The sequence below is a fragment of the Branchiostoma lanceolatum genome, chromosome 15, assembly GCF_035083965.1.
Source record: "Branchiostoma lanceolatum isolate klBraLanc5 chromosome 15, klBraLanc5.hap2, whole genome shotgun sequence".
Lineage (NCBI taxonomy): Eukaryota > Metazoa > Chordata > Leptocardii > Amphioxiformes > Branchiostomatidae > Branchiostoma > Branchiostoma lanceolatum.
In genome coordinates, this window is record NC_089736.1 from 29,945 (window position 1) to 42,019 (window position 12,075).

Sequence of the window (12,075 nt, forward strand, 5' to 3'; positions counted from 1 at the left end):
TGAGGGGCTACAACAGCTAGAAAAACAGTTTATGGATAGAACACCTGCAAACTACACAGTAGAACAAAATTGGAAGTATTTCACTGAAGGTTTCAGACAGCAAATCATGAAGCATATACCACAGAAACAATTGTCTTGCCGTCATCACTGCCCATGGGTCAAGGCAGAACTAAAACGGGCAATCAAAAAGAAAAAGAAACTCTACAAAAAAGCAAAAAATTCTATGCAAGAACAAGACTGGTTGAATTTCAAATGTTACCGCAAAGAAGTCAAACGAAGAATAAAGAAAGCCCATGATGAATACCTCAAGGAAATATTGGATGAAGCCTTGGACAACCCCAAGAAATTTTGGTCATACATCAAAAGTAAAAAACAGACTACTTCTGGGGTTGCACCCCTTGCCAGCGGCAACGATCTCGTAGCCGATGGATCGGGGAAGGCAGAGGTCCTTAGTCAACAATTTGATTCGGTATTCACGAATGAAGATACTAATAATGTACCAGACATGGGAACTAGCCCATACCATGACATGCTGCAGCCAGTAGTCACTCTAGAAGGTGTGCGCAAATTGTTGGAGGGGATTAACCCAACAAAAGCTGCAGGCCCAGATCTCCTACCCTGTAGGATATTAAAAGAGTATGCACAGGAGATTAGCCCCATCCTTCAATTTATTTTCAATCAATCGCTGCAGGGAGGACAGGTACCTGTGGATTGGAGGGGAGCCTTTATCCACCCGATTTTCAAAAAAGGGGATAGGAGTGACCCTTCGAACTACAGGCCTGTTTCTTTAACCAGTGTGTGCTGTAAACTCCTAGAGCATATAATGTACTCAGCTACCATGAAACATTTAGAGGAACATAACATCTTATTGCCAACACAACATGGGTTCAGGGCCAATCATTCCTGTGTGTCTCAACTTATTACTACCCTCCACGGACTTTATTCCTGGTTTGACAAAGGTACACAAGTTGATATGGCCATACTTGATTTTGCAAAGGCATTCGACAGTGTCCCACACATGCGGTTACTTAGGAAGCTAGATTATTATGGTATAAGAGGTAAAACACTTCAGTGGATAAAGAACTGGTTGACTGACCGTTATCAGCAAGTTGTGGTGGATGGAGATAAGTCCAAACCCGTTAAGGTAAGGTCTGGCGTGCCTCAGGGCACTGTATTAGGCCCATTATTATTCTTGATATATATAAATGATATCAACAAAGGGATTACCTCACAACTTCGTTTATTCGCTGATGATTGCTTACTCTACCACCCCATTAGAAAGGAAGAAGATCAACACACTCTACAGAAGGATCTTGATCAATTGTGTAAGTGGTCGGATCGTTGGCAGTTACGCTTTAATGTGAAGAAGTGTTCGATTCTGCACATACACAAATCAAAAAGAGCCTCTAAGCACTTATACACAATGTTCTCAGAGCCCCTTGAGTCTACATTGCAACACCCTTACCTAGGTATTTTACTTTCACACAACTTGAAATGGAATACACACATAGATTATATAGCAGCTAAAGCAAACAGTACTTTAGGATTCTTGAGAAGGAATCTGAGAGGAGCATGTAGATCAATCAGAGCTCAAGCCTATTTGTCCATTGTTAGACCCAAACTTGAATATGCGTCCTCTGTGTGGGACCCCCACAAACGCATACATTCACAAACAAACAAACTTGAGGACAAGTTAGAAGCAGTACAGAGGCGTGCCGCCAGGTTCGCCACTGGCGACTACCGTTTGACTACCAGTATTACACACACTCTGCAAACCCTCGGTTGGCCCACCCTTCAACAGCGCAGACAAGTTGCCCGACTTTCACTTATGTACAAAGCTGTCAATAACCTTATTGCTATCCCCATCCACAATATCCTCACAAGAAATACTAACATAACCAGAGGACATCAGCAACGTTTTACCACAGTCGCCTGTAAGACAGAAACATACCGAGGAAGCTTTTTCCCCAAAACAGTCATAGAATGGAATGCACTTCCGCAACACCTTATCGAAACCAAGACTACAGATAGCTTTAAAGCTGGGGTGGCCAAGTATTATGGTTACCCTGGCTTCACCCAGCTGTAAGGGGAGGAGCCTATACCTAGTGTGGCAATGTACAGCACTACTTTGTTTGTTATTTTTTGCACCACTTTTTTTATTCTTGTTGACGGCGTGCACCACCACCACCGGCCACACTTGGGTAAGGCCTCTGACCAAAAGTCCTAGACACTATGCCCCACGCGGGGTTTTGTCTAGTATACGGAAGAAGAAGAAGAAGAAGAAGAGAGGCGGCCTGTGGAGAAATAGCGCACGGCGTGAATACGGAACGCCGCTCAGAGACTAACAAAGCCAGCGGAAGCCATACGTCTGCTTCGAGTTTGATAAGTTTTGTCCGTCATTTTCTTATTTCTGCTCACACAAAAATTCTATACAGTGTGAATATTTGATCTTTGACACTCTTTCATTTTTTTTCCACTTCCTTTGTTGATAAAAAGACGAGCATACCCCCACCCCCCGATTAATCGTGGATCGCCCCTCGAACCCCGCCAGCTTTTGTTCCGGCGGGAGGCTGTTGGAACAGCCGCGTGTCCGGCGGGAGGCTGATGTAAGAGCCGTGCTGTAATGGCGGAGTAATGGCGGCGAGTCTGGAGTTGGTGGGCTGGGTTCTGGTGCTGTTCTCCGCTTCTCGCGCAGCTACAGCCGGTAAGTGCGAGTTTCACGGCTTCTGTAGGCTCGGGAAAGTTTCAGGTTTACAGGGAAGGTTTCTGTACGGGCAGAACCACTGCAAGGGCCGGGAAACTGTCGCCGCCGTCCCCGAATGGACGGGATCTTTTGTCGCCAAAGTTGTCCCTGTTTCTGGCCAGCGCAGATCCGAGTCTCGCCAGACAGGCCTGTCTACAGACTTTCTACCGTCTTCTCGGGCTGAAATCTGCCCGGATATGGTTGGGTAGGACTGGCCGGTTCCTCGAAAACTCCGATCTGATCCCTGCAGGGCGATTTCCCCGTTCTGGGGCGGGTTGTGGCGGGTTGTTTGGTCTGAGATGCGGGCCAGACAGCGGAGTGCCGCCGGTGGAGTGTCCATGGCGCCAGCCTGTTATCGGCGGGGTGAAGCCGTCTGTCTGCCGGCCTGAACCGCTCTCTCCCCCCGCTCACACCCCGACTGGACTCCGGTACAGGCCACAGCCGGGGGAAACACTCAAGGGGCCCGTCAGGAGGGGGAGGGGGCCGGTAAACACACCCGACCCCCTCTCCGACCTGCCCCCCTCCCCCCGGGTCGTTCCGTCTGGCCAGCTGTAAACAAACCGCCGCCAAATCCCCGATCAACTTTGTTTCGTCTTCGCCGGACTGAAATAGCAGAACGGCGATTTTCTGGGATATCGGCAGAAACACGTTATTCCTGATACAGGAGGGTTAAACAAATACAGCAGTGTGAATGTCTGCCAGGTGGTTTATAAGAAAACATTTGCGTTTGTAGTTTTGTGAGAATCTGGCTCTGTGAAAACGTTTTTCCTGTGAAGACAGGCAGCCCGATGTCCCGGGTATGTGGGTCAGGTCCAGGCCAGGTTCGGGCCACAGCAAGGCGATTCACTGGTTCTCACAGGGTTACATCAAGCCATTTTAAACCGCCTTGGTTATAAGTACAAATCAGGACTAGCCAAAGCTTCTCATGCAAGGAACTGTCTGGGAAGAAGAAAGAGGTAGACAACTGAAAAGATGGTGGGATGATATCAGAGACTGGACAGACATGACACAAAATAATTTTATATAAGTAGAAATTTAGCAAGAGGTCAAGATGAAACAAAGGGCTGGGAGGAAAACTTGAATCTGGCTTGAAACTGCGTGAACCAGACATTAGGTACAGACTTCCCTCAGAGTTACTGTGTGAACCAGACATTAGGTACAGACTTCCCTCAGAGTAAGACTCTGTGTGAACCAGACATTAGGTACAGACTTCCGTCAGAGTTACTGTGTGAACCAGACATTAGGTACAGACTTCCGTCAGAGTTACTGTGTGAACCAGACATTAGGTACAGACTTCCGTCAGAGTTACTGTGTGAACCAGACATTAGGTACAGACTTCCCTCAGAGTTACTGTGTGAACCAGACATTAGGTACAGACTTCCCTCAGAGTTACTGTGTGAGCCAGACATTAGGTACAGACTTCCGTCAGAGTTACTGTGTGAACCAGGCATTAGGTACAGACTTCCCTCAGAGTTACTGTGCGAACCAGACATTAGGTACAGACTTCCGTCAGAGTTACTGTGTGAACCAGACATTAGGTACAGACTTCCCTCAGAGTTACTGTGTGAACCAGACATTAGGTACAGACTTCCCTCAGAGTTACTGTGTGAACCAGACATTAGGTACAGACTTCCCTCAGAGTTACTGTGTGAACCAGACATTAGGTACAGACTTCCCTCAGAGTTACTGTGTGAACCAGACATTAGGTACAGACTTCCCTCAGAGTTACTGTGTGAACCAGACATTAGGTACAGACTTCCCTCAGAGTAAGACTCTGTTTCCATTTCAATTTTCCAGTGCAGCATTACTTTTCATTTTTTATTTTTTATTAAGTCCAAGAGCCCAGAGATTTGCTTGGTGCGGCCTCCAGTTGTTTGGGTGCATCGTGGTTTACAGGATAAGGGCTGGATGTTGCATCGTGGTTTACAGGACAAATTATGGCTGGATGTGACTTTCTGCCAGTCTGTACAAGAGAACTTAGATGTTGCTTCTAGGCTGCCAAGAACACCAGACACATTCTGCCTGATTTTCTCCACCAGAAAAATAGAAAATTTGCATCATTTAGGAGGCATTTTAGTTCATTATTTAACATTTCCCAGGTAGTAGTAGAACTAGAATAGTACAGGTGGCGACAAAAATAAATCCAGAAGCACTTGTAAGTTGTTCCAGTGCAGGTAGATGTCAGAAATACCTGCACAGGTCCAGTTTTACCTGCACAGCTCCAGTTTTACCTGCACTAACCTGTGTATACCCAGTGCATGGACCAGTACAGGTAGACATCAGAAATACCTGCACAGCTCCAGTTTTACCTGCACTAACCTGTATATAGTCACTACATGGACCAGTGCAGGTGCAGGTTAGGTGCAGGTAGACATCAGAAATCCTGTTCTACCCGCACTAACCTGCTTATGCAGGTGGTATTTTAGTAAAGAGTGGCGTTTTTCAGGTTGAACAGCGCAGATGTAGAGGTGACCAGTTTGCAGGTAGTTATTTTTGTCAGAAGGTCGTTCTTAGATTAGAACATGACCAGAGACACGCAGATCTGCAAGCTGTTTCCTGTGTCTGACAATCTTCTCCCCAAATAAACTGTTAATAAATGATTTTATCTATTTAGCATAATCAGCAGCCCCAGAACAAAGGTCTTCCTTTGCAACTGATGTTGTCTTACTGTACTACTGTACTGATGTTGTACTAATGGTGTCCTAATGTTGTACTGTTGTTGTGCTGATGGTGTACTAATGTTGTACTGATGTTGTACTAATGTTGTATTAATGTTGTGCTGATGTTGTACTGTTGTTGTACTGTTGTTGTACAGAAGTTTCGGCCATGGCTGGAAACAGCAGCAGTCCCAGTACGGACGGGTTCCTGTGCGAGTGTGATCCGGAGTCGTGTCAGGGCGAGGTCGTCTGCCGAGCTCAGCAGGAATGTTACTCTGCAATCGTCTACGGCGACCTGAAAAAGGTCAGGTTACAGAAAGAACTCTCTGCTTGTATCACACACAACTCTCCGCTTGTATCACACAGAACTTTCCGCTTGTATCACACAGAACTCTCCGCTTGTATCACACAGAAAGAACCCTCAGCTCTTCCTGAAGTTGTGTTTTGTTTTGTTCCAGGGGTGTTTTGGACAGGAGGAGCAGTCACGGATGTCGTGTAACACCCCGAACCAACGAACCGTCAACGTCGTCTGCTGCGACTACGAGATGTGCAACAAAAACATCACCCCAACCTTACCTACAGGTAACATTCAACCTTACCTACATCACCCCAACCTTACCTACAGGTAACATTCAACATTACCTACAGGTAAACATCACCCCAACCTTACCTACAGGTAACATTCAACATTACCTACGTAATGTGCAACAAAACATCACCCCAACTTTACCTACAGGTAATGGTTGACCCGTGGGTTTTAGATTTTGAGTACCATAATGGTGTCATGTTTCAGACTCGACGTTTGCGGCGGACAATGACTTGAGGTAGTGTTGGTGTATAAGTATATGGAGGTGTCATGTTACATTACGTGTGTCATGTAAACAGTAACAGTTTCATATTGCATGACTGGTGTCGTGTTTCAGACCCTGACCCGACGCGTGCGGTGGATAACGAGATGACCCAGCTGGTGATCTACGCCGTGAGTCCGATCGGCGCCCTGATCATCCTGGCCGCCGCCGCCATCTGCATCGCTCGCTTCATGCACAAACGCCGCCTGCAGCGGTACGTCGCTTGTTTGTTTGTTTGTTTGTTTGTTTGTTTGTTACACCGTAAGTTTGATCTGCTAACTGTGATCAGAAAGGACCCCTACACTTTTCCATAAGTAGGTGGGTTCTTTAAAGTGTGGCTGTCCTCTAACACGGCTCCGGCTGGATGTCCCATCGGAGAAGACGTCCCTTTCCCAAGCTCAAGTCAAGTGGGAAATAGGTGTAAAGTACAAACTTGGGCTTGCCAGGGATTCGAACCCAGAACCCTCGGATTCCAAGTCACCACCCTAACCACAAGCCCTCCTTGCCACCACCCTAACCACAAGCCCTCCTTGCGATGTGATGTGCTGTGATGTGTGTTGTAGTCTGATGTGATGTGTTGTTGGTCCCCCACAGGTACCAGCGTGACGTGGAGCGGGGAGGGGTGCATGTGGGAGACATGCATGCGTACCCCGCGGGAGACAACACGCTGCAGGACCTCGTGGACCAATCATCAGGCAGCGGGTCTGGGCTTCCGTTCCTCGTGCAGCGAACCGTGGCTCGCCAGATCACGCTAGTCGAACAGATAGGTCAGTATGGACTGCACACGCTGCACACTCTACATACGCTACACACACACGCAACTTAACCCCAACCCTGCCGTGGCTGGCCAGATCTCGCTGGTCGAACAGATAGGTCAGTACACGCTACACACGCTGCACACACACACTTCTGTAGCAGTCAGCACAGCCTGGACACTAGCCCCAACTTTACCCTAACCCTGCGCCAGATCACGCTGGTCAAACAGATAAGTCAGTAGGATTGAAGTTTGTTTGGGTGTCCTGGAAAGGGCAGGTACGACAATTGCAAGGTGTGCCTTTAGATATTTAGTGTTGAAGTTTGCTTGTTGACTTGTGCGTCCAGGAAAGGGCAGGTACGGCGAGGTGTGGCGAGGCCAGTGGCAGGGGGAAAATGTCGCCGTGAAGATCTTCAACTCTCGCGACGAGAAGTCGTGGTTCCGGGAGACGGAGATCTACAACACGGTTCTGCTGCGCCACGAGAACATCCTGGGCTTCATCGCCTCCGACATGACGTCCCGCAACTCCTGCACCCAGCTGTGGCTCATCACGCACTACCACGAGTTCGGCTCGCTCTACGACTTCCTGCAGCGAACAACGCTCGACGCACACCGCATGATGAAGGTAACCTTTAACCTCTCACCCCTAACCCTAAACACACAACACTCAACGCACACCGCATGATGAAGGTAACCTTTAACCTCTCACCCCTAACCCTAAACACACAACACTCGACACACACCGCATGATGAAGGTAACCTTTAACCTCTCGCCCTAAACACACAACACTCGACACACACCGCATGAAGGTCATCAGGAGTTCCAGTGTCTAACCCTTAACCTCTAACCCTAGACACAATGCTTGATTCCCACAGCATGAGAGTGTGAACAATGTCAGCGCATTCAGTTTTATGGACAATAACTTAGCCTTTGAACGTAATTACTGCTGAACATTGTAAAAAATCTACTCAAGTCGTCTTCTTTAAAACATATTGTGGCCAGACCAGATACAGCCGGTAGCACACTGCGGCAGATACGATGATGAGCAAACATGGCTGCCGGGTGGATGGATTGACTCACTGATTCATACAATATTGACGGATTGATTGACTCAGTAATTGATTTATTGACCATTGATTTACTGATTGATTGATTGGTCTGTCCTCAGCTTGCCTGTTCCATCGCGGGCGGGCTGGTGCACCTCCACGTGGAGATTTTCGGCACGCAGGGTAAACCGGCCATCGCTCATCGTGACCTCAAGAGTAAGAACATCCTCGTCAAGAGTAACGGCCAATGCTGCATCGCTGATTTGGGTGAGTTTTCTGTCATTTTTACATTCTGGTGGGTTTTAAGGTATTTGAGCCGTCAGTGCTCCAAATGTGTTGCTGACTATAGAATCATGTTGGGGAAACTTACTGTGAAGCTCCTCACCTCAACACACAAAAGTGTTACACAAGTAATGCAATCCCATGTTGGACAGTTAACGTTTGTCTGTGTGTTTGTTTGTCTGTCTGTTAAAGTGTTTAAATGTTTTCCGGTCCGCAGGTCTGGCCGTGATGCACTCCCAGGCCACGGACACGCTGGACCTGGGCTCCAACCCGCGGGTCGGCACCAAGCGCTACATGGCCCCGGAACTGCTGGAGGAGACCATGAACTTCGAGTGCTTCGATTCGTACAAGAGGATCGACGTGTACGCACTGGGCCTGGTGCTGTGGGAGGTGGCGAGACGCTGCACCAGCGGGGGTAAGGATGGAGGGGGGGAAGGATAGAGGGGGGGAGGGAGGGGGAGGGAGGATAGAGGGGGAGGATACAGGGGGAGGGAGGATAGAGGGGGGATGTGTACGCGCTGGGCCTGGTGCTGTGGGAGGTGGCCTGACGCTGCACCAGCGGGGGTAAGGATGGAGGGAGGGAAGGATAGAGGGGGGGAGGGATAGAGGGGGAGGGATAGAGGAGGGAGGGAGGGATAGAGGAGGGAGGGAGAAAGGGGAAGGGAGAGAGGGGGGAGGGAGGATAGAGGGGGGACGTGTACGCGCTGGGCCTGGTGCTGTGGGAGGTGGCCCGACGCTGCACCAGCGGGGGTAAGGATGGAGGGAGGGAAGGATAGAGGGAGGGAGGGATAGAGGATAGATGTTTGTTTGTTCAGGGATAGCGGAGGAGTACAAGCCGCCCTACTGATGTTGTTTGTTTGTTTGTTCAGGGATCGCGGAGGAGTACAAGCCGCCCTACTATGACGTCGTTCCGAGCGACCCGAGTTACGAGGATATGAAGAAGGTTGTTGTCGTGGACCAGCAGAGACCCAGCATTCCAAACAGATGGTCCAGTGACCAGGTAACTATGGCAACTATGTAACCATAGCAACCTCAGACAACATTTTAAATAGATGGTCCAGCGACCAGGTAACAATGGCAACTACGTAACCATAGCAATCACAAACAGCATTTCAGATGGACCAGCAATCAGGTAACTTTGGCAACCACATAACCATAGCAACCACAAACAGATGATCCAGTGTCCAGGTAACCATGGTGACCATGTAACCAAGCCGATGTTCTGTTCTGTTGCAGACGTTAACCGCCATGGCGAAGCTGATGCGGGAGTGCTGGTACCACAACCCGGCGGCGAGACTCACAGCGCTGCGGGTCAAGAAGACGCTCAACAAGCTGCAGAACTCGCTGGAGAAACTAAAGGAGCTGAAACAGGACGTGTGATCGCCTGTTGCCCCGTCCTGTTTACGTACTGTTTCTCACGGGGTTAGCTGGTGAAAATTGATGATTGATATGATGATCCCTACAAGTCTGTACATACGTCTGAGCTTTGTACCTCACCGCGAGGTTGTACAGGACAGACCCGGCTGGGCAGAAACAAGCCTAGTTTAAACAAGCCTGACCCGGCCGTGCAGAAACAAGCCTAGTTTAAACAAGCCTGACCCGGCCGTGCAGAAACAGCCTAGTTTAAACAAGCCTGACCCGGCCGTGCAGAAACAAGCCTAGTTTAAACAAGCCTGACCCGGCTGGGCAGAAACAGCCTAGTTTAAACAAGCCTGACCCGGCTGGGCAGAAACAGCCTAGTTTAAACAAGCCTAGTTTAAACAAGCCTGACCCGGCCGTGCAGAAACAAGCCTAGTTTAAACAAGCCTGACCCGGCCGTGCAGAAACAAGCCTAGTTTAAACAAGCCTGACCCGGCCGTGCAGAAACAGCCTAGTTTAAACAAGCCTGACCCGGCCGTGCAGAAACAAGCCTAGTTTAAACAAGCCTGACCCGGCTGGGCAGAAACAGCCTAGTTTAAACAAGCCTAGTTTAAACAAGCCTGACCCGGCCGTGCAGAAACAGCCTAGTTTAAACAAGCCTGACCCGGCCGGGCAGAAACAGCCTAGTTTAAACAAGCCTGACCCGGCCGTGCAGAAACAAGCCTAGTTTAAACAAGCCTGACCCGGCTGGGCAGAAACAAGCCTAGTTTAAACAAGCCTGAGGACAGAAAAACCCTCCTGCAGCAGAACCCATCGTTTCCCCTGAAACTATAACTCCTTTTCCTGCTGCTCTGTGTGTTTGAATGAAGGATGAAATCCCAGAAACCCTGGGTTCAGCTGGGTCAGCAGAAACCCAGCTGGGTCAGCTGGTACCCTGGGTTCAGCTGGGTCAGCAGGTACCCTGGGTTCAGCTGGGTCAGCAGGTACACTGGGTTCAGCTGGGTCAGCAGGTACCCTGGGCTCAGCTGGGTCAGCAGGTACCCTGGGCTCAGCTGGGTCAGCAGAAACCCAGCTGGGTCAGCAGGTACCCTGGGCTCAGCTGGGTCAGCAGAAACCCAGCTGGGTCAGCAGGTACCCTGGGCTCAGCTGGGTCAGCAGGTACCCTGGGTTCAGCTGGGTCAGCAGAAACCCAGCTGGGTCAGCAGGTACCCTGGGCTCAGCTGGGTCAGCAGGTACCCTGGGTTCAGCTGGGTAAATGCAGATGTGTGTTTGGAGCTGCGCAAGTGAACAAGTGCTGTCCTGGGTGGTGCTGTGGCCTTAGCATCTTTGTTTATCGATATAAAAGCAAATATAACATATAACCACTTTGTCTGAAGGCTGGCCATAGTTAGAGGGGTTTGTGGGGTGGGTGGGGACGCTTTGCCTGAGCCTCCGTAACTGTGGGCGTGTGAAACTGCTACAACAATACCTGCATTATACTGTGTGTGCTTTAACATATCTAACTGGGGACGGTAGAATTTACTAGAAAACTGGACAAGCTGTAGAGAAACATGAACCACTAGTTAGTTAAGCACAGGAAATTCTGAAGCTCCTTTTTAAGGGCTGCTGCTGTATTGACCAAACCTTACCAAGATGGTGGATCCTGGTTTCATATAGATGTAAACGCAGCTGACTGTACTTCACACTGACTATTTGTTATGCTTGCACATGCTTCAGAACACCTCACACATCCCATGCCCCCCCCCCCCATGACCACATCCCATGCCCCCCCCCCCCATGACCACATCACATGTAACCCCCCCCCCCCCCCCCCCCCCCCATGGGCATGCTCCTGAACACATCACAAGTTTCCCACAGCACAGCTGTACCCTTCAGCCACACAACACACCTTGGAACACTTCCATCTATTGTAGCAGCTCATTTCAGGCACAGAAGAGTCTATGTTTGGGGAGTTTCTGCTTGTTGCAGTTCCCTACAGAAAAGGGTGAACTGAAACATGATGTTGGAAGGAAAATTTTAAATTTAGTTTTGTGAGAAACTTTGTTGAGCAGCTTTTTTTACACTCAACTGAAGCAAACACAGTAGAAGTTACCATGGTGATGCTCATGTTGCTATGGTGACTGCTGGCTCAGGTCAGAGGTCAGACCTCATGCTGACCTGTGATCTGGACCGTACCAAGTTTTGTGAAAGGGTTTGGCAGAACTGCAATAAGTCGCGCATATGTTATTATTGTAACGTGAATTTGTATATATCAGTATTTTCTTTTATCATAATCCAGGAAGGTGTGAACTAATGAAGACGTACAAACTATCTATGATGTTTGAAATGTAACGTTTTGTAAATAAGGCGACTTCCCACGGCAATATGCTGACGACAGATCAGCAA

General features: G+C 49.0%; 1 protein-coding gene across 14 annotated transcripts; it reads left to right on the forward strand.

Moving 5' to 3' along the window:
* Positions 1–2,558: 2,558 nt before the first annotated feature.
* On the forward strand, positions 2,559–11,425 carry LOC136420536 (activin receptor type-1-like). 14 transcript variants are annotated; one of them, XM_066407478.1, is made up of 12 exons: positions 2,560–2,704; positions 5,559–5,704; positions 5,859–5,982; positions 6,324–6,462; positions 6,843–7,015; positions 7,350–7,627; positions 8,172–8,316; positions 8,549–8,746; positions 9,201–9,331; positions 9,568–10,646; positions 10,701–10,848; positions 10,896–11,425. In XM_066407478.1, the coding sequence occupies exons 1-10, from the start codon at positions 2,635–2,637 to the stop codon at positions 9,709–9,711; spliced, it is 1,548 nt and encodes a 515-aa protein (XP_066263575.1). In that variant the 5' UTR covers positions 2,560–2,634; the 3' UTR covers positions 9,712–10,646; positions 10,701–10,848; positions 10,896–11,425. The 14 variants fall into 14 exon arrangements, with proteins under 14 accessions (XP_066263581.1, XP_066263575.1, XP_066263576.1 ...); XM_066407479.1 differs by having other exon boundaries at positions 10,701–10,821; XM_066407481.1 differs by having other exon boundaries at positions 10,701–10,821; positions 10,923–11,425.
* The last annotated feature ends 650 nt before the right edge of the window (positions 11,426–12,075 follow it).

Bases quoted from the DNA above. Each gene is read 5' to 3' on its own strand.
- LOC136420536 (XM_066407474.1), top strand. From the start codon at position 2,635: ATGGCGGCGAGTCTGGAGTTGGTGGGCTGGGTTCTGGTGCTGTTCTCC. The intron at 7,016-7,349 runs GTCAGTATGGAC...TTGTGCGTCCAG, and splicing joins CACGCTAGTCGAACAGATAG to GAAAGGGCAGGTACGGCGAG. The intron at 9,332-9,567 runs GTAACTATGGCA...GTTCTGTTGCAG, and splicing joins ACAGATGGTCCAGTGACCAG to ACGTTAACCGCCATGGCGAA.